The sequence below is a fragment of the Uloborus diversus genome, chromosome 5, assembly GCF_026930045.1.
Source record: "Uloborus diversus isolate 005 chromosome 5, Udiv.v.3.1, whole genome shotgun sequence".
Classification (NCBI taxonomy): domain Eukaryota; kingdom Metazoa; phylum Arthropoda; class Arachnida; order Araneae; family Uloboridae; genus Uloborus; species Uloborus diversus.
This window is the reverse complement of record NC_072735.1, coordinates 179,505,673-179,527,089: the sequence shown is the minus strand read 5'-3', so window position 1 is coordinate 179,527,089 and position 21,417 is coordinate 179,505,673. Positions and strand designations below refer to the sequence as shown.

At 32.1% G+C, this 21,417-nt stretch overlaps 1 protein-coding gene across 1 annotated transcript; it reads right to left on the bottom strand.

The window, feature by feature from the left end:
- Positions 1 to 2,942: 2,942 nt before the first annotated feature.
- LOC129222330 (torsin-1A-interacting protein 1-like) lies at positions 2,943 to 21,403 on the bottom strand. Its single transcript, XM_054856825.1, has 4 exons — positions 21,208 to 21,403; positions 9,804 to 9,953; positions 6,131 to 6,199; positions 2,943 to 4,654 (listed from the first exon to the last, which is right to left on the bottom strand). Exons 1-4 carry the CDS (start codon positions 21,238 to 21,240, stop codon positions 3,908 to 3,910), a joined length of 999 nt encoding a protein of 332 aa, XP_054712800.1. The 5' UTR covers positions 21,241 to 21,403; the 3' UTR covers positions 2,943 to 3,907.
- Between the last annotated feature and the right edge of the window lie 14 nt (positions 21,404 to 21,417).

The window sequence follows — 21,417 nt, the reverse complement described above, 5'->3', positions numbered from 1 at the left end:
AATTTGTTTTTAATTTGTCCTAACCTTACCCCATTGATTGGGATAACATTGGGGCAGTGCTTTATCCCTAGTAGCACACATGACTTGTACCAATGTTACCCCACTACTATTATATAAGTGCATTATCTTCATTAGAAACAACTAGGAAAATGAGTTTGTATTAATTCTAGAATATTATATTTAGTAAGTCTTAAGAACAATACATTCTACTTGATGAGTAAAACTAAAGATTACAGATATTATTTCAAACTAAGCTTTAAAATGTTACTAAACAAACAGATAATATAACTATTATTATTCAAACACTTCATAAAGTGGTTTTTGTCAACCAAGCCAAAAGATTGCTGTAAACGGGCAAATTTTTAACTTAGAAAATTTCTCAGTCCCAAAGTTACCCTATGAAAAGATAACTTACAATGTACAGGTTCTAAAACATAAAACTTATAATACCATGGTTACTTCTATATTAATCGGAGGTATTTATCTATGTGTATACAGACTGAAGTGTAATTTTGTGTGTTCAGTTTTTGAGTCTCAAGCGAAAGTTTCACCAAAACAATAATTTTGAAAAAACTATAAATAAATAACTTTGAAAATAAGAATAACTTTGCTGTCACAACATCTGCAGTGGACTATGGTTCGGACAACTGGCTGTCAAGCAGCTGCACAATACAGGTCCTCTCAACAGAGGTGATTGCACACTGAACCAAAACAGTGTGTACCAGAGAGAAACCCGTAAAATAAAAATTACCCACAGCGTCAAAGTTAGCCACCCAGTCCCAAAGTTACCTTGTCTTACAGTACTATTTACATTTTTAAAGCAAAAAGTTAGTGACTAAATTTAAAAATTATATATGTGCAAGAAATAATCCAACTTCACTGAACAGAAACACTAAAGCAAACTGACTCTTTGTACTGCAAGAACAAGGTAATGCTCAGACCACAACACAATATAAGCACTATAAAAATAAATATTACTTCCCACCTGGGGACAAATAATTTAAATTTGATTTAAATAAATTTTTTGAACCAAGTTTTTATATTTGGGTTCTAACTCAATACATTGTATTTATTTTGTTTCCAATTAGCTATGATACCTTTCACCTCTCTGCCACAGAACTGCAATTTGAGAGAAGGAAGGAATACCCCCGCTCCCCTCCTGGTTCATATTTTTCATTTCTTTTCAAAGGGGAAAAAAAATCAAAAACAATAAATCATTTTCCCTTAACTCTTTTTCTGCAAAATTTGCTGCATAGTTGTTTTTATTTACTGTATTATTCGTGCTTTTTAGCACTCATCAGCCCGGAATAGGAACCACATGAGCTGGAGGCGAAAAATCTCTTAAGGGAGCCAAGAGAGCCAAACAAACTGGTAGCTAATGCAGAATTAGCAAACCTACAAAATAGTTACAAAGTATGCATAGATAAAACAAAGGCTGCACCCCCCCCCCGTTTCCCCTTCTGCAGGGAAAAAAAACCAGCATCAGCATAGGTTTTTATTTTTGTTTTTTAGAGAAAATTTCCTAGGCTCTACAAAGTTTATTTTATTCTAAAATAGGTTTATCATCATGAAAAGTTTCATTTTTAGGATGAATGTGATTTTTCTGCGTGTAGGGAATAAATGAACATTTTAGGACAAAAATCGAAATTTTGGGACAAAATTTGAAATTTTAGGCTTTTTAGGACAACTCCTACCCCTGCATTTTGGCGACAAAATGACTACCTGCCTTGGTAAAAACACTTCACAATATTACTCCTGAAACTCAAGACAAGCCTTGTTTCTAATATGAAAATATTACTTCCTGTCTTGTTGGCGGAAACACGTTGCAATATTAATAAGTCTAAAAATCAAGGTAAGCATTGTTTTTAGAAAATACCTTTTTCGTGATAAAAGGTACTATATGTTCTATTCTGCACCCTAGAACATATGAAAAAAATTTCATGATGATCGGTTGTGTAGTTAAGGCGTGAAAACATTACAAACAAATCTATCGACAAAGTCACTTTTGCATTTGTAATATTAGTAAGGATTTACCTGCAGTTAGTCGATTAAAGATAAAATATATAAGTCTTAAAATGAAAGCAAACCCCCAAACAGGACCTGAGGATCTTAAGTCATTTTTACAAAGATAGTTTAAAATGCATTTAAATTTTATATGAAATTAATGCTTCAATACTGTTTGACCACGGATTGTATGTAATTTGGCAATGTGCCAAGAAAAGACGATTCCATCTGAATGAATCAAGCAGGGGAGAAGGGAAAATAACGATGGGATTTTGATTCACTCGTTTTGTAATGTCACTACTGTCTTATTAATTTATTGCATTCTCAAAAATTAAGCAATGGGAGGCAAAAATAGTTACCACGGAAACAACAAAAAGAAAATAAAATATTTTCATTTTATTCAGGAATGTAAAAGCAAAATGGTAAGCTCTAAACTTTGTTGTAAATAAATTAATTTTTGCCGTGACAATATAGATCAAATATACTATATTAAAAAAAATGTTGCTGTGAGCAAATTTTTATTTTTACAAAACTAAGGCTAAATAATAGAGAGGCAAAAGTTCACATGTAATTGTATTGTCTTAAAATATGATGGTGATAGAGCAAGGCAAACGCTAAATCACTTGCAGTATATGTTTTGAATTTTTTATGGCACATAACGTCAAGATTCTTACTCCACACACAAACTTAAGCTCGTATCTTACCCATTTATAAAACATAGTCAAGATGTTTTATAATACTGAAGTGTCCGGTAGCGGAAAAATAATGATTTACTTCCAGACAAGTTGACTGAGCTTAAGAGTTATGAAAGTGCCGTTTTTAAAAATGAAATTTTCAGAAGGGGCAAAGCAGAGCTAATTATATCTGAACCGAATACTGATTTTTACTTTCAACAAAACTTTCATTGCACAAAAATAAAGAATAATCAAGTATTTTAAAACTTTTTTTATTAAAGGCTATAAAAATTCATATTTAATTGAAGACCATGAAAATAGGAAGAAAGCATAAAATGTACAAAAAACAAACTGCACACGAAATGTTCATTATATTTTGTTTTCAAATAAAAATGTTCAACAACTCTATCTCCTATCATTCACTTTGTCTTTTGAACAACTTTTTTCTGTAGTTATGTTTTTTTTTTTAATTTATATATTTTTATGCACTGAAGACATGATACACACACACACAAAACCCCTTAAAACATTGGACACCAAAACAACATTAATAAAGTGCAAAAATGCACTCTTTCTAGAAAAATAAAAGCATTTCATAGCTTCTTGTCCAAACTTTTACGTCACACACAGAGTATGGGCAAATCTGTCCACATCTGAACGCCACATATTCAGAATGTTTGTTTTTTTTTTTTTAAATTTAACATGCTTTTCAGAAATATTTTATACAAAATAATTTTTAAAGGATTTGAGATTGCTGACATTTTCTCAATATTTCTATCACTTGATTATTAGTAACTAAACAATGGAATTACTGAAACAACTATTGCATTTTAATATTTATTAAATTACCCTTCAACATATCTATTACTAAACCACTTTGGCAAGACTTAACTTCGTACTTTGACAGCATTAAAAATGGCCAAAATATATATGAGACAGTATTTTCTGCAGTAGCTGCCACAGACACCGAATATAAATAGCTTTATCAAAATAATTATTTTACATACATTGAAGGCTAAAATATTATGGCAAATGCAAAAATTTTGAAACTTTTTAATATGTCATGAATAAACAGTAGCTTTAACAACATTATTTCCATCAATAACATGTGTTTTGAAGATGTAGCATTATTATTTTCAACAACATGGAAAAAGACTTTCGTATGTACATATTTGTAGTAACAAAGTGATTAACAAATTATTCAAGTTTATTGATCGTACTTTTATTTTCTATTTGTTCAAAATTATCACACTATGAGTTAATCTATTCACCAATGGGTCTTTCATATCCTTGGGAGTGTCTGGCCAAGCCTGCGAGAGGCAGTCCATCCCGATCTTGTCCCACTTCTCAGAAGTATTAAGGGATGCGCAAGATACTGTTATGACATAGACAACCCTCTTGTATGGAGCATTTTGGTCGTCACAGAATGAGTGGAAGATGAGCGTTGTTTCAAAATTTAGCTGTTGTAGTTCACTCACCAGAAAGACCTTAACCTTTTTTCTTTCGACACTTTCTCTGATGGTGTCATCGATGCATTTCTTGGCGTTTCCAGCCTCAACCAGCTCCGCACTTGACAACGAGACAAACCTTTCATCCAAAACCTGCGCCAAATTCTTGGCAAACCTGGTGGACGTACTTTCATGGCCCTTGGGAGATACCAATAGCAACACAGCAGGTGCTTTGGGCTCACTGTCCGTATTCACACTACGCAGAGCTGCTTTGAGGACTCTGAAATTCTTCTCCGGCAGAGAGCCGAAATCTCGACGCATGGTAGACACCACTGCATCTATGTCGAAGGGAGGAACGAAACTGTTTGTTTCTGGAGGGTGAAGAAACTTAGAGAGAAAATAACCAATCAAGATCAATAGTGGCCAGATTATATTTCGTAAAGAATATACCGAGCTCTTGCTTGAAGTTTTGTCCTCATGTGCAGGTTCATCTAATACAGGTATCTCAGGATAAAGCCTTGAAGGTCCCTGGAAAAGAAGTTTTGTAGAAACAGGAATGAATGTGAAGCTGATTGAATAATAAAGGTTCACTTCACAAATAAAAATTTAAAATTCAAGCAATTTAAAGCAATATTTCCTTTTCTTCTGTCCTGCAGTATCAGGACATCAAATTATATTTTCATTAAGACAAGATATTCCAGCCAACAAGGTTAGTTGTAAACAAGGATCGTAATTTTTTTGACTTTTTAAAAAAAATAAAAAAAGTCCGATGTTTTAAATTAGAATCGTTTTTTTTTTTTTTTTAAATTTAAAACAGATTTTTTTTTTAAAGAATTTTCAAAAACATGTAGCTATTAATTACTTTACATTTAAAAACATAATATATTTCATACAATAGGTCAGTGCTTCTCAACCGGTGTGCCTTGGTGCACTGGTATGACGTGGTAAGGTCCTTGATGTACCTCGGTATTTTTGGAATTATAGTAAAACAAAGAACAGATTTATTTTAGTTGTGCAAGAGATCAGATATAACGTTGCTAGTTTAATTAATTGCTAAATTGCATTGAAAACTGCATGCCAACGGTGAAACATTTATTTTTCCAGAGTGTAAAGAAGTCATACGGGGAATAATAGGTTCCGATTCAATGAATGAGGTGGTCAGACTGAAATTTCTAAACAATGTTATCGGCAACAAATTAATGACATGACGGGAGACTTTAGAAAAATATTGGTTGTGAAACTAAAAATAGTACACAATTTTTATATCAAGTTGATAAATCAACATAAAAGGTGGGGAGAAGGCGACCACACTCGCCTCCCTCCCCCATCACATCAGAAAAAATCACCCACAACTGTATTTTCACGATTTTAAATTCAAAATGTTTCCAGGAGAGAGCCCCTGAACCCCTCTCTCCAATGTCATTGAAGATTGTCAAAATTTTTGAATTTTTGAAGCTTCAATTTTGAATCAACTGCTGGATTAACATTTTATTTTTTTGAAAATGTCATTAAAGAGATCCATCAATTTCGTTTTTAGAACTTCAATGCTGAAAAATTCCAGGGGAGAGCCCCTGATCTTGAGCCAATTCCCCAACATCAATGAAGATCTACTAACATTGCGTTTTTGAAGCTTCAATATCGAAAAGTTGAGGAATAGCTCCTGGACCCATCCCTTCTCTTAAAGCTACCAAAGATGGCCAACCATCGCATTTCAAGGCTCCAATTTCGAACAATTTCCAATATAGGAAGTTCTAGTCTCTGTTAATTCCCCCTACACCATAAAAGATGGCTTATAACTGCGTTTTCATGACTTCAGTTTCGAAAAATTTCAGCAAATCATAATTGTACTCGATTACACTTTTTACATAATCTAATCGTAGCTGTAATTGTATTTACTTTTTGGCAGTGGATTATAATCATAATCTCCTCTTTTTAAGACTTGTAAACAAAATCGTAATAAATTACATGTTCTCGTAATTGACTCCAAGCCTGAATGCAACTTACCTTATCTTTCTTTTTTTTCTTATCTGTTCCCAATCTATCAGTTTTACCACTAGAAGTATGAATTGGCTCCTAAAAATGTAAAAGACAAATTTAACAAGTGTTTTGAAGATTTAAAAAGCTGAAGTAACTAATTTGCAATGCTATAACTACTTAAATTACTCATCTCAGTTTTATTCTTTGAAAATAACTAGCATGTTTAATGTTTAGTAATGCATGCAAGCATTATTGACAAAGAATAAACTAAGTTAATACAGTCTGTCCTCGATTTAACGAAACCATCGGGACCGAAACTTTTTTACATTAAAAATTAGGGTTATTGGCTTATTTGTGTTATCGGGCTGGGAAAAAAAAGCACTTACCTTATCTGAAAGCCCGAATGAGCAAATGCATAAAACTAGCCATAATTAGAAAGTGTACACTTTTTATTCAGCATTCTGCGACTTATTAAAACTCTAGTTAATTTGAAATTTTAAAGTACTGAGTGATACGTGTTTGACAATTTGCTCGGTACTTGACTCAAAATAGTTCTTGTTCTACTCTAAGGAGAGAAAAAAAAAAAAAATTGTGTCATTTACAGCCTTCTGCATGAGATATGATTTTACAGTTTCCAGGCTTTGTAAAGCATTAGAAAAAAGTAAGTTTTAATGGGAGTTTCATTTCGCTTTCTGAATCAGAATCGTTATTCATTGGTTGCCCTTTGCCTTTCCAAAATTGCCGATTCCAAGAAAAGTCTTTTTCTGTTCTGGACAGTACAGATATATCATTTAGAAAACAACTCAGTGTTTTCAAACTCGAATAACAAAAAAAAAAATCCCGCTGTTAAAATAAATTCGTTAATTTGGGGTTTATTATTTGGTTAATCGAGGTGTTTCCCTTCATTTTAGACGGAGAAAATAAAGATTCGTTTAATATAGGATCATTAAATTGGGGTCCAACTGTATATAGTATAACATTGATTTAACGTTTGTCAAGGGACTGGGAAAAGTTATCGTTAAATCAAGGATATTGTTAATTCGAGGAGCCATAGACATTCAATCAAGACAATTCCGAACCAGTGGAAAATGAATAAAAAAAATCGTTTAATAGAGCATCCTTAAATTGAAGTTATGCTGTAGACATAATGCATGATTGAAAATTGAGAAATCAGATTAAAATGTTACCTTCTATCTTGTTTAAAAAGTCCGTTTTTTTTTTGGAAAAAAAAGTGATAAACTATACAAAACAAGCACATTCTTCAAAATTTAGACAAGGAGGGTAAAATAAACATTAACAGGAAAGTTAAAGTTAGTCATGAGAACTTTAATCCTGCACACTTATCACAGCCATCAACCTAATATGTCACAGCTTATTTATAGTGAGGCTCTGAGAAGTTGAGCTCCGACTCTGAAAATGTTTACCTCTGTTTCGGAGAATAGGGATGGGTAATTGGTGCTAAGTTGAGAAACTTTCTTAGTAGTTTTTCAAAAATATTCCAACTAAAATCCAAGCCAATAACACGTTTATTTTTCACTGAACTCAACTAAAACAGGTAAACATTGTCAAGGCCACAGCTCAACTAACCAGAGCTGCACTATATATGTATAATAAAATAAGATGTTTGTGTGTGTGGCGTGCATCCTGGGAAAACAGTAAGGCCTAGAAAGATGAAATCTGGTAAACAGGTGCAGCTTTTGCTGAAGATGTGCACCTCGGGCTTCAATTTTTGATGTTTTAATTAGAAAAAAGTTGTTTAATGTTTTATGTGATTTTTAGCACTTTTTACCTCACAGACCCCAAACTAATCGCGCCAGACAGATATTTTTTGTATTATAGTGTAGGAAATTTAATTTTAAATATGACGACTGAAAACATTTTGCAGATAGATCAATTTTAGCATTTTTTATGAATTTTTAAAAAAACCTTTATTTTGCATTTTTTCCTAGGTTTCATTTTTTTCTAAACTCATCCCTGAAAAAGTATAAAAGATTCCTTTCTAAAAATTAAGTATGTAATGAAGACATTTCACCCTCTTCAGAAAAGAAAAAAAGTTTTCAAAAATACGCAATAAAAATGCTATTATAATGTTAATTTCTTCAATTCATTGGTATTTTGCACAATTAATATGTTATGCATTGAACATCACATAACAGCAGAAACACAAGTTTTGATCGTAACGAACGCATTTAAGTAAACAAAAGGGCGGCATCTCATAACTCTGCAACATTTCGAACATAATTATCTGTTATTCTGCTCATACTTTGGATAAAAAATTTTCAAATTTACGACAACAAATCAATATTAAAACAGCAATTATTTAAAAAATAATTCTTCAATGTTCTAATATTTAGATATTTCTCTCTTTGCAACAAAAATCACCAAGCAAGCCCCGATTTGCAACAACTCACAGCGTACGATAAGCAAAGGGTTACCAGCGTGGAATTCCCCTTTTTGCCAGCCGCTTGAGTTTTGGCGATTTTATCACTTGCGTTGGCAAAACAGATTCAGTTTTTTTTGGATTCTACAAAACCATAACAAAATTTTATTATTTAAAGACCAGTATATTAAGTCATTCAAGTGCTTCATAAATCCTCTATTTTTCATTGCAGAATTTAAAAATAGATAAAATTTTCACTGGAAAAGTTCAAAAACTGAAACTTACATTATGATGATGTCCAAAATCTGTTACTTACAGACTCATCATTAAAGTTGCTATTCATTAATTTTTAAATACCTGCTATATTTTTATGCTTGTATATGATATTCTAGGTGTACATACTATGCAATAAAAGTAAAATTGATGTCAAATTTCAAAATTTTAAAAATTGCTCAGAATTAATTTTTTTTGTTCCCACCTTTTGAGAACTACCCTAGTATTATAACTTATTTATGCAAATGTCACGTATGAAGAAACTTTTCACGAAATTAAATAAATATTTTAACTTAAAGCCTTTGTTTGATTTATTTCACTTCATGTTTAATTACATACACAGTAAAAACTCCTCTATGCAGACACTAAGGTAACAAAATTTTTTGTCTGCAATAGGGGAGTGTCCACAGGACAGGGTTTAATAATGCTATTACCTTGGAATCGTGAAATTAAAAATTGTCCACATAAGAGGAGTGTCCACATTTGAGGGGTATTCGTTAGGAGGGGTTTTACTCTACTAATTGAGAGGGTTAGAATGATAGTGGTGTAAGCCTCTTTATAATCTGAGTTACTTACAAAAGCATGTGTATTCGCCTTAAATTCCTCTATTAAGTAAAAAAAGGCAAAATATTTTGATCACTCAGAGTCACAAAAATTATCCATTAAATTGTGTAGCGTAAGTTTGTTTCTGGGTCGCTGATATAACCAGCAGGAGGGGTGTTCGTTAGGAGGGGTTTTACTGTATTAATTAATTGAGAGGGTTAGAATGATAGTGACATTCTAACCTCGACTAACCTAGTGACTCTTTACAATTTGAGTTACTTACGAAAGCGTGTGTATTCGCCTTAAATTCCTCTATTAAGTAAAAAAAAAGACAACATATATTGGTCACTCAGTCACAAAAATTATCCACTAAATTGTGTGGCGTAAGTTCGTTCCGGGGTCACTGATATAACCAGCAGTCAGAATTTTGTGATTCACTTCATAAGTAAAGTAAAATAGTAAGAAATCAATAAAGAAATTTAAAAATGTAAAAAACCAACTCACCTGACTGGAATCAACCCCTTTATTTATGTCCCCTTCATTTATGTCTGCTTCTTCTTCCGATGAAGATGTGTTCTCAGGATCTGGAGCTGAATTTTCATTTCCACTGGTCCTGATAAGTGGTCTCCTTCTCAAATTAATTCCTGTTTCAACCTACATAATAAAAAAATTTACTGATATATAGCTTGAAACTTTTTTCATAAAGTTTAGTGAGGGAATCATAGTACCAAAGAAATAATGGTAGCCAGGATTCAAAAATATGATATTTTTGAAAATGTGTGATATTTTGATATATATCGGATATTTTGGTATCTATCTTATATTTTCAATCAGCATAAACAAAAGTCTTCAAAATAGTAAATAAATCCTTAAATCACTCTTTATTTTCTTACATTGTTTTTTCAATATGTAGACTTAAAATTAACGCTTCTTTCATTATTTATATCAAATATTTCATTTACATTTTTTATCAATTTTAATGGACTTTATTTAGTATTAGCGGCTGTACTCATTTTTCTTCTGTTAGCCCCTTTTACAAAGTTATACGATTCAGAAAAAAAAAATATTTTAGTTGGTGCAGTCATAAGACATTTTCTTTTTTTCTGACCAACATTTAATGAGGCACTTATAGTATAAATTAAAATTGTTAGATTAATCATTTTATGAATATAAAATAAAAAAGGAATATTATATTACCTTGTTACATCATAAAAAATATAGTACATAACTTTTTGGTTATTTTTAATAATAAATGGATAATATTACAATGATTAATATTTTTTTAATTAAAAATACTGTAGTTGAAAAAATAAATATCGAAAATATCAAAATATCATGATATTTTCAAAATAAATATTGTATATATATCGGTGAACCCTGGTGGCAGCAGCTAAATCTTGCAAGCATAACCTTCAAAACGTACCTTTTCCAAAGGCCAATAACCACATTTCATAAATTCCATTTTATCATACTTATTTTAAGAGTATCTTATAACACTTAATATAAGTACAAATATGATATCCAGTAACATACTCTGGGCTCCACTAGGCTGTTCCTAGTCAATTTATCAATCCCCAATGAAGATCAAGATCTCTTAAAACTATTCACCCCATTGCTAATAGTAATAACAGCTGCTTTTGGTAAAGCATTCTAAATGCCTACAACTAAGGGGAGGTGGGGCACTTTGGTCCACTTTTTTACTTATTATTTTTTATCTCATCAAAAAATGTAATGATTAGTTCGATTTTTCCACAATAACTTTCACTAAACACTTCTCAACACCGCAGATGTTTTTGGAAGTGTTGAATTGATAAACTTTTTTTACATTAATTTTTTAACGGAACCCCGTGAAATGGACCAATGTGCCCCACGGGTGGGGTACATTGGCCCGCCTGGTGGGGCACGTTGGACCGCATAACTCAAACAACGTTTGTTATCATTTTACAGGGGTCTGGCCAGAGGATATTTGGGTCCGTTAACGGACCCTTCACAAAAATCCGATCAACCAAAACGGACCTTTCACAAAATCCTGATCAGCCAAAACGGACCCTTCACAAAATTCTGATAAACAAGAACGGATCTATCACTTATTGTTTATTGAAAGAGCAAATCTGAAAGCAAAATAACGCATATTAAACCTAAACCGCATATTAAACCTAAACCGCATATTAAACCTAAACCATATTAAACCTAAACCGATAAGATTTGGAACCTTTTTTAAAGTCAAATCAGAGGGATCAGCTTATACAAAATCTACTAATTTTGCAAAGAAAAAAAAAATCGGCACTCTTGTGATGCTCCTGCAAGCGATAAATTGCTACTGCCAAATGAATATAATGCTTGTTTGCTTAGTGGAAAGAAATTAACAGCTGAAAATAAGTTTGGTTTTATCACAGCTAATTAGCAGCGGTGTTGTTGTAAACTTTTCTGAAAAAGCTTTGGTAAGCGCTTTTCTGCTTTTCTCCCCTTTCATGATTTAATAAACAATAATAATAATATATATCAGCGAAATGAACTTAGAACTGCAAAAGGGATAGTAAAGGGTGGGGGAAAAAATATGATCGCTTCAGATAGTGTTACCAACTTCAAAATTATCACCATTTAGTGTCTGGCATTAAACCTTTATAATGACTTGATTAGAAAATATTATCATTTTACCAGCTTGTCAATATTTGGGTTTTTATGGTGCAGTGCAATGTTTAACTGTTATTTTGGGAGAAAATTATATAGGTTTGATTTTTCGATGCTAACAAGGATGATTAACTTTAAATAATCTCTTTTACTTGCCGTTTTTTCTCTTTAGATGTCTACATTTTCAAAAATACAATCTTTTTAACATCCGATATGAGAATCATATTTTGTTCTTTTTTCAAGCTAACTTCGCTTTATTAGGATGCAAATAAATGAAAAGGCTCTATTTTTGTTTGAACACTCATTTCAAGTTTTTAAAGCAAAATTCCATTTTCTTTTATGAGTCAATTAAAATGCTGAATCGATGGTGGTTTTTTTTTCTTTGTTTTGTTTTTTGCTTCCTGTGTCCACAGATATTAATGATATGTTTATCATAGCACTCTAAAATGCAATTTTAAAATAATTTTACCAAAAATATTTCTTTTACAAGCCGTTTTTATACTTTTGATGCCTTCACTTTGAGAATAGCGATCTCTTTGCATCTGCTATGGGAATCCGATTTTTTGAATTTTTGAAGTTTAGAACGCTTTGTTAAGTGGTAAACAAATAAAATATCTTTTTATTTTTGTTAAAATCACAAAATTTATAATTTTTAAACAAAATTCTGTGTTTTTTAAGAGTGTCTTGGGTCAAAAAGTTAAATGCTGAACCCTGGTCTGATTTTTTTATTTATTTATTGTTACAATTATTTTAAATGCTGTACAGAAATATTTCTAGTATAATTTAACATAATGTAGAATGGTAGATAAGTATTACTACTTGAGAGAGCGATGCCCCCCCCTCCCCCGCCAAATACTAGAAAAACACCCGAGAATGATATTCTCAACATAGAAGAGGAAAACGCTGAACTTTAAATTTTAATGATGCAGTTTGTGCCCTCTCTAAATTCTAAAAATTTGTTTTAACAAAATTTTTTGGTGAGGGGGGGGAAGGGGAATTATTCGATTTTTCACAAAATTGTTTGATTTTTCACAGAAAACGGACTCAGTGAAAAATCCTGGACAGACCCCTGTTTTAATAATGAATACTATAAAAATTTGTAACTACCTTTATCTCTGTTGTGTATAGAGTGAAAAATATTAAGTTTAAAGATCAATATGATATATTAAATTGATTTTTTGATAAATCATTTAAAAACAGCAATAAGCATTCACTATTAGTACACAATTATTTTTTAAAAATCAAAAGGAAATCATAGAATAGTTATAATTATTGAGATTTAAGAGCAAAAAAAAGTTTTAAAATTACCTGGGGTAGATTGGTTGGGTTCAATGTGCCCCACAAAGCGTGGACCAACCTATCCCACCTACTTAGTCTGAAAAAAGTGATTTCATACTTTTTTTCTTTTTGACAAAAATGAAAAAATCCCAATTATATCAAACTAAAGGAACTTACTTTAAGAAAGGAGTTAAATTTTCCCTCCGCAATCTTTATGAAAATCATTAAAAAAAATATAAAGTTACAGTTTTCTGAAAATTACTCAGGACTGCTGAAATAACTTTCTGGAATAAAATTTGTTCAATATAACTGTACCATGTGATTTCATTACAGGATTTGTAGGACTATAGGTGCTATTTGTTGGTCATAAAATAAAAAAAAAAGTATTAAAATAATTTAACTGGTTCAACGTGCCCCGCTTTCCAATGTACCCCACCTCCCCCTATGTTGAGAAAGTAATTTCTCCCGATTTCAAGATAATTTGAGATTTGGAAAGCTTAAAATAATAATCCCTGGTTTTATCATCAGTGCAAAAATTTAGCTTATAAATAAAACGTCTTTCCTCTCTTTTTCTCCCCTTACTCAAGACTATACATGTTAAGCTTTTCAAGCCTGGAATCACTATTGAAATTAGAAAGCCTATTTACTACCTCGCAGCCTTCTGTTCAACCCTTTCCAATAAATTAATATCTTTCTTAATAGAGGGGTAGGGTTTTGCAGTTTCAAAAAAGTGGTTTTTTCTTTCGTCTTGAAGTTGAACATTTCAAAAATATAATCCCAAATTTCAAGTCGTTTCCAGCAAAATTCTAAAGTTATCAAGTATTTAGTCTCCGCTCCTTCAAACTGTAGCTCCGACAGCTGCGGACGCTCAGAATTCAGTGCTGCTTGCTTGGGGTTAGTTAAATATAATATAAATAAATAATTAAAAAAAAGAAAAGGCTGAAGAAATCGAAGCTGCAACAGGGGACTATGCTGGAATGATGAACGAAGCTGGAATTGATGCCTTTTAGCTTCTAAAACTTGAAGAACGTTTTTCTTTCAAAGTCCGTGTTCACTCCCATTTTAAAACCAATTGACCGATCCATTTAAAAATTTTTACACACATTCTGTACATAAAAAACCTCTCCTTACGTTGAGTTTCAGTTTTTTTAATACATTTTTTACAAACAAAATAGCGGAATTTTTCGTGAAAAATAGCACTTTTAACTTCAAATAGCCGCCAAAAATTTTTAAGTAAAAAAAAAAACTAGTATGTTGTGGCCATCACGAAACTTTCTTCTATATTTTTCTTTTTTTTTTCTGATCCCTCCCCATGCTTGACGAGGAAGCAATATTCCCAACAAAAACAAAATTACACATGCAAAAACTTGACGATCATCCCAATGTCTGAATTATTGCAAAAGCAAAGCAAAGAGCAAAAATTGAAAGTTATTTTAAAAGCCTTGCTTGAATTAATTACAAATATTTTATTTGTTAACAAACATAAGATGGCAACAGTTAAAAATTTTAAATCATTGAGATAATATTTCCGATCATTTCCATACGATTAAAATCACGAGAAATACGCAGACGATAATCTATTACGATTTATCTTTCTTATTGTTGCATTAATAAAGCTATTTTTATTCGCTAAAAAATAATGATAATAAAAATAAATCAGCACCTCTTGGCGCGATTGGCGCCAAAATTGAACCAAAGCCTGTTTACATATGGATTCACATACATTCTAAAATTCAACCAGAACGTAGCATTACTTCTTGAGATAGGGCACTCACAATGGAAAAAAAGAACGGGCGATTGCGCTACCACCTTTTTAGCTGTTGACACCAAAATAAAATCACCTCTTATACCCACTAAGGGCTACTTGCCGATAAATTTTTCTTTCATTCCGTTCATTATTTCTTGAGATACAGCAGTCACAATTGACGACAAAAAACGTTCTATAGCTCAACCCCCATTTGAGTTATTGACACCAAAATTGAATCAGCACCTGTTCCTGTTAATGGCAACATATGGACCAAATTTTGTTTGATTCCGCCAGTTACTTCCTGAGGAATAGCAAGCACGCGTAACTCAAAAAACGTCCCATTGCTCCACCCCCTTGGAGGAATTCGCGCCAAAAACCAATGGGCACAAGTTCACATAGGGGCACACATGTGTACCAAATTTCGTTCGATTTCATGCGGCAGTTTTTGCTGTAGAGCGGCTACAAAAAACTAGTCACACACAGACGTGACACACATACACACAGACAGACAGACATTTTCCAAAAATAGTTGAAATGGACTCAGCACACCTCAAAACGTTCGAATCCATCAAAATTCGAAATTCGAAAATTTGCACGAATCCGATACTTTCTTCTATATATTAGATATAGAAGAAAGTAAAAAAGATCAGAAAAAGTAGGGGGGAGGATTAATTAATACTTTGATTAAATTCAAATAGAATTTGATATGAGATATATGTCAGCTGAGATACAGTGAACACCACAAATAATCTTTCTCCAAAGATGCTCTGGGAAAAGTTCTGTCACTGGCTTGTCTGCAGGGTTGGTAAAAGAAACCAGTTTTTTTCAAAAAAACCAAAAAAACCCCCTTTTTTTGGTTTAAACCAGGTTTTTCTGGTTTAAACCGGTTTTTCTTTTGGTTTTAATACTATTTGCGAGAAAAACAATTAATTTTCGGAAGGTAATTAAGGTTCCATGTAATTAACAGTTATTCAATAGTCACATTATACCTAATTTCTTGATTAATTTAAGAGATAAGAACAAAATCTTGTAACTAAATTAAATAATTAAAATAGCTTTCTGCGGGGAAATATTGATTGAAATGTTTGACTTGATTAACATATTAGTATGCATGTATATATAGACCCTTTATGATACAGCAAGAAGTGGTTGTGATGCGGGTTAAGATAAAATATAATGAAGATCCAAGAAATTTTTTTTATAAAACCAACATAATATGAATAATTATCGAACAAAGGTAAGAGTTATATTTTTAAATATAATCTTTTCAAAAGAACAATTTTCATATTTTTTCTTTCTGATCTTACATAATGCTGATTTTTATATACACAATGTCGCAAATATTGAAGTAAAGCAAAATGTACAACAGTACATGATTGAACAGTCAAAAAATCTATTGCTGTGGTACTGACAAAGTTTAAAAAAAAGTGCTGCTCTATATTCGACTCCGTTCCTATTTTGGAAAGACTTGGAAAAGATATCGACTATCGCTAAAACAAAGAACCAAATCAAAAATTGGTGTAACATGGCTTAAATTATAGCTTATTTACTGGCATGCATGTTGCATCCAGCATTGAAGTTTAAAAAATATTAAATGCAAACTCTTTAGAACAAATAAATGTGTAGCAAATTCTATTTCATGAAATTTTTTTTGCCAAAAACGTTATATCTTCTGCAACAGTGACTGAGTGGTGGAAAAGCCAGGAAAAAGAATTTGAAAAATGCAATGCAACCGTCTTTAAAAGTCTTCAACATTACTAAAACCAGCTTCAGAAAAGTGCAGGGCATATATTTTCGTCATTTAGATATCATTCATAACTAAAAAATTGATTATGCTCTGGAAAAGCTTCAAAACTTGCTTTTTGTTCAAAGTACAAAATAACATAAAAATAATATTAATTTATAACGTAAAAGTTGCTATGTATTTATGTTTATGTTATTGTGGTGTAAAGTTGATTTTATGTAATTGTAAAAAGATTTATACACATATTTCTGAAATGAGTTGAATACATTACATATACAGGGTGTCCGAAAAGTCCTCGACACATAACAATGGTATTTTAGGTTAAATGTGTCAAGGACTTTTCGGACACCCTGTATATTTATTTATAAATGTAATTTTACAGTTTTTGTTTGTAACAGATTAAAAATATTTTGCTTTAAACCTAAAGAACCGTTGTTTTCTCCAACAGTCTTGAGAAAAAATTCATTTAGTTGAAAGCCTTGAACAAAATGATTAGCTTTGAAGCTTTTTCCAATCCTAATTTGTTTCTTATTTTTGATTGTACGAATCCAAATGTCGAAAAAATTCTTTCGAAACTGGCAGACAAATGGGCAAAAATGTCACACCCCTGCAACAGGAGTGAGCAATATAATGGATTGCATCTACAATAAAAGATTCAATCCTTAGTAAATCTTAACTAATAATGCAAATTAAGCATAATGATGGAAGTTGACTGAAATCTGCTTTATGGCACATATATGAAATAAAAAATACATTAATATTTTTTTTCGATTAAAGCTTGTAATACATTTTGAAGACGCAACTTTGCAATTTTATTATTTATCTTTGCAACTTAGCAAGGAACTTAGCATAAATAAAATTTTACATTTTTCAATACGTGTAGGGAAATCAATGTAAACCTGTAAAATGGATTTTTTTTTTGGGGGCTTTTTTTAAAAAAAAAAACAATTTTTAAAGAAACTGCATGGTTTAAAAAAAACAAAAACAATTGGTTTAAACCATGGTTTAAACCTAACAACCCTGCTTGTCTGTGGATATTTTTTGATCAAACACTTATAGAATACATAAAAAGTAGTCGAAAACTTTGTACTGCATAGTGAATAAAATATGACAACGCATATAAAGTACAAATTCAAAATGAAAAAAGGTTAAAAAACCAGCAAACAGCTGTTTTGGCACTCTAAAATACAAGTGCCATCATCAGTTCGCCTCGACTGTGTTTTAGTCGGGTTGAACCTGTCTTCGTTTTTAATTGCACTGATGATGGCACTTGTATTTTAGAGTGCCGAAACAGCTGTTTGCTGGTTTTTTAACCTTTTTTCATTTTGAATTTGTACTTTATATACGTTGTCATATTTTATTCACTTATAGAATACTGTAAAAACTTTAGATAATAATATACAAAAGATTTTGATAAATTTAATCAAACCATTTTCTAAAAAAGAAATTCGTAAAAAAAGTGCATTTTTTGACTAGTTGTGTTTTTCAAACACTGTTTCAGAACTCTTTTCAGAAACAACCACTCTTACTTTTACATTAACGAAGACAACTAAAATCTTTTTAGACTTCAGCTTCAAAAATTTTTGCAAAGAGAGCCCTCAAACCCTCTTCTAGTTTCCAAAATGTTGACAAAGCTACACACTGCTGTGCAACGCACATAAGTGGTAATTTGCAGTTCAGCTCAAACCGAGAAATTGCTTTTTAAAGTTTTACGCCTATGCCGATTTACAAAATTTTTTAAAGAAATACTTCCCATTCCATGACCAACCACAGAACATTTTATTTAGGTAAAATACATTACAAAGATAAACAGTGTGAGAATAACTAAATTTTGTAAAAAAGTGCAGATCTACCATTTTCTGTGCTTTGACCACTACACCTTATACTACAACTTCATTTTAAAACTAGAATTCCAAATATTTTTTAAGGACGAGTTGGCACTAAGTCCCTAACCCTTAAGTCACTTTGCTTAAAGACAGCCTAAAATCAAATCTTCAGCTTCCAAGAAATTTTCGCCACCGTACTCAAACTCCAGTCCCCTACTAGGCTCCAAAAGATTTTAAATATTAAGAATGCGTTTTATTTAGCACATACAGTATGAAAACCCTTAAACAAATCCATAAGTTAGACAATTTTGAGTCCTTCGAAAATTTATTCATAGCCATGGGCGGATTTATGGGGGGGCGAGGGGGGTCAATGCCCCCCAGTCTTGGGAGGACTTTATACATGGTAACAACACACCTTCAAAAATGTAAAAAGAAAAAAATTATGATTTTTTTTTTTGTTCACAAGTGAAAATGAAGGGAATAGCAACTTTCCTTTTCTGATGAGGGGGGGGGGGCACCGTACACTGTATTACAAAGAGTAAAGCTGTCACCGGGTTGCTGAAATGTGTTGAAAATGACTACTTTGAATTGAAAACCATTAGAGCAAGTATATGAGTGAAAATATGAGTAATCAGCCGTTTATACTTAAAATAATCAACGACTGTTTCAACAAATTGGAAACTAAAACACACCCGCTTTATTAAAGGCCCCCAACTCCGAAAAATGATATGTTTGAATTGTTCTGTATGAATTTATGATTTGTTCTTTAAAGAAAAGAAGAAAAGTACTTGAAAAAATAAATTCTATTTTAAAGTGCTTGAAAATCTTGAAAATTTTCAAAAGTGTGGATGCAAACCATAAAAATTTATAACAAATGATGAGGGGTAGAGGGAGAAATGCCGAACTGTATCAAATTTAGCTCCTTGCCACATCCTGCATCAAAAATATAAATATCATGGTTCTCGCGTTTCTGTAGCATATTACTTGAGATAAATTTTTGAGGCTCGCATTTTTCATATATTGCTGTTTATTTAATCCCGAATGCAGTAATTTTGGAAATTATTTTGCATTACTTGCGTTTATCTTACTTCTTCTGCACATTGTTAATCTGTTCAGTCCAGAAGAGGGAAAAAAACACTACCTCTACTTTTTTTTTTCGTTTTTTATACTTCTTGTAATTGAAAATAAAAAGTTGTTATAATGAGAAATCAATAGCTTTTTTTTTTACTTATAATGTTGTTGTTGTTCCTGATGCCCCTTGGAGCACCCAAGGTAATGAATAACGAAGGCGTTAATCCACTTTTGAGGATAATATGAACAGCTTTCGTTTGACTGAGCCCCATTTTAGGTGGAAGTCCGACGTTTGCTCAGACACGTAAGACAGATAGCACAATTCAGATTTATTACAATACAAGGAAATCAGAAGAACACCCAGGGCAGTAGGCGGGAATCAAACCCATGCCTCTCTACATGCAAGCAGTTGCTGAGCAACACCACTCGGCCACCGAGGCATCAAACTTAAAATAGTTGTTTCTTACAAAGTTAGAACAATACTGTAAAACAGTACAATCAAGTACTAAATTTCAGAGACTGGCAAGGCCAATTTAAGTGCCTTAAATAATTTTAACTGTTTTCAAGTCCATGGAACGGATTAGATGGTCTTTGAAATTCCTAAGCAAAGTGTGCTTCAACTTTATTTCTTATCAAGTGTATAAATTATGAATTGTCCAAATGAGCCTATTTTCTATATCCATACACCATTTCTTTACTATTGATCATTTTGTATTTAATTCCTTGTTGTATTTGTCGGTGGGTTGGAGGCGTGATCAAAAACTGATTGAATTGAACCGACAGCCAAAGTAAGCGAATAACAATGCATAATCTTCTATACTTTCTCGCTTTTTCTCTCTGAGAACTGCTGTAATTGATTTGTCAATCCAAAAACAATTTTTACTGTGTATTATCGTAATTTGCAAAAGAGTATTTTGCTATTTGTCTCCAAGATTTTAGTAGTTCCAATTACCCCTTCTAAGGCTTCAAAATGCAGAGTTTTATATCTATTTTACAAAAAATCCTCCGGGGGAGAAACCCCCGGACCCCCTAAAATTAGACATATTCTATTCCTTACTTAAAAGAGACTCCATTTTCCACCTTAGGCCTTATGTATAATGCATGGGGGGAGGGGGCTTTAAAGAATGGCCCTTTTTTTTTTTTGCCACCGATAGAAAAGTTGACCAGACTACCAAAGAGACCCAAAATCTGAAATAGCTTAGGGGCACGCTAAGTCTAAATCCAGCCAGTTGTCATCAATACAACTAATAATGCTAAAAAAAAAAAAAAAAAAATGCTGCCCCCCCAGGAATTGGGTTCTAAATCCGCCTATGTTCATAGCAACATTAGTCACAAAAGTAAATTATATCTGATTTTCGGAACTCCAAGAAAAAATAAAGAAGACTGTTGTGCTACAAAGTGATATTCAGAGCGCAAATTTGGAAAAAAATGCAGAAAGGTTTTAAAAAGTGCTCTGAACTATGAAAATGTTTTAAAAAAATACTGTGTGGTACAATGTTTTTCTTCAATTATTTACGACAAGGTTCGGCTCATGCAAGTAAAAGCAGAAAAAATTTAATCACATGATGATACTTTTCAATGAAAAGAATAAAACACATAAATTGTAAGAACCTCTCTTCCAGATTTTGTACTGTTCCCGGGCATCCTGCCACGATAAAGAGCAGACACAAATTTATTATTCAAACAAAAGCCACTTATAGCAATGTCTGTGAAGATATGTAAAACAACAACGGAAGTATTTTTATTTGAGAATTAATTGTTGGCTCAGCAGGATTCAATTCGGACTCATGGGGCTTTCATTTGAAAACTTTTCACTGTTCC

Excerpts from the sequence above, each read along its gene's own strand:
- LOC129222330 (XM_054856825.1), bottom strand. The coding sequence starts at position 21,240 with ATGCCCGGGAACAGTACAAAATCTGGAAGAGAG. Across the intron at positions 9,954-21,207 it reads GTACAAAATCTGGAAGAGAG|GTTGAAACAGGAATTAATTT; the intron begins GTTCTTACAATT and ends TTTATTATGTAG. Across the intron at positions 4,655-6,130 it reads AGAAAAAAAAGAAAGATAAG|GGACCTTCAAGGCTTTATCC; the intron begins GTAAGTTGCATT and ends CTTCTTTTCCAG.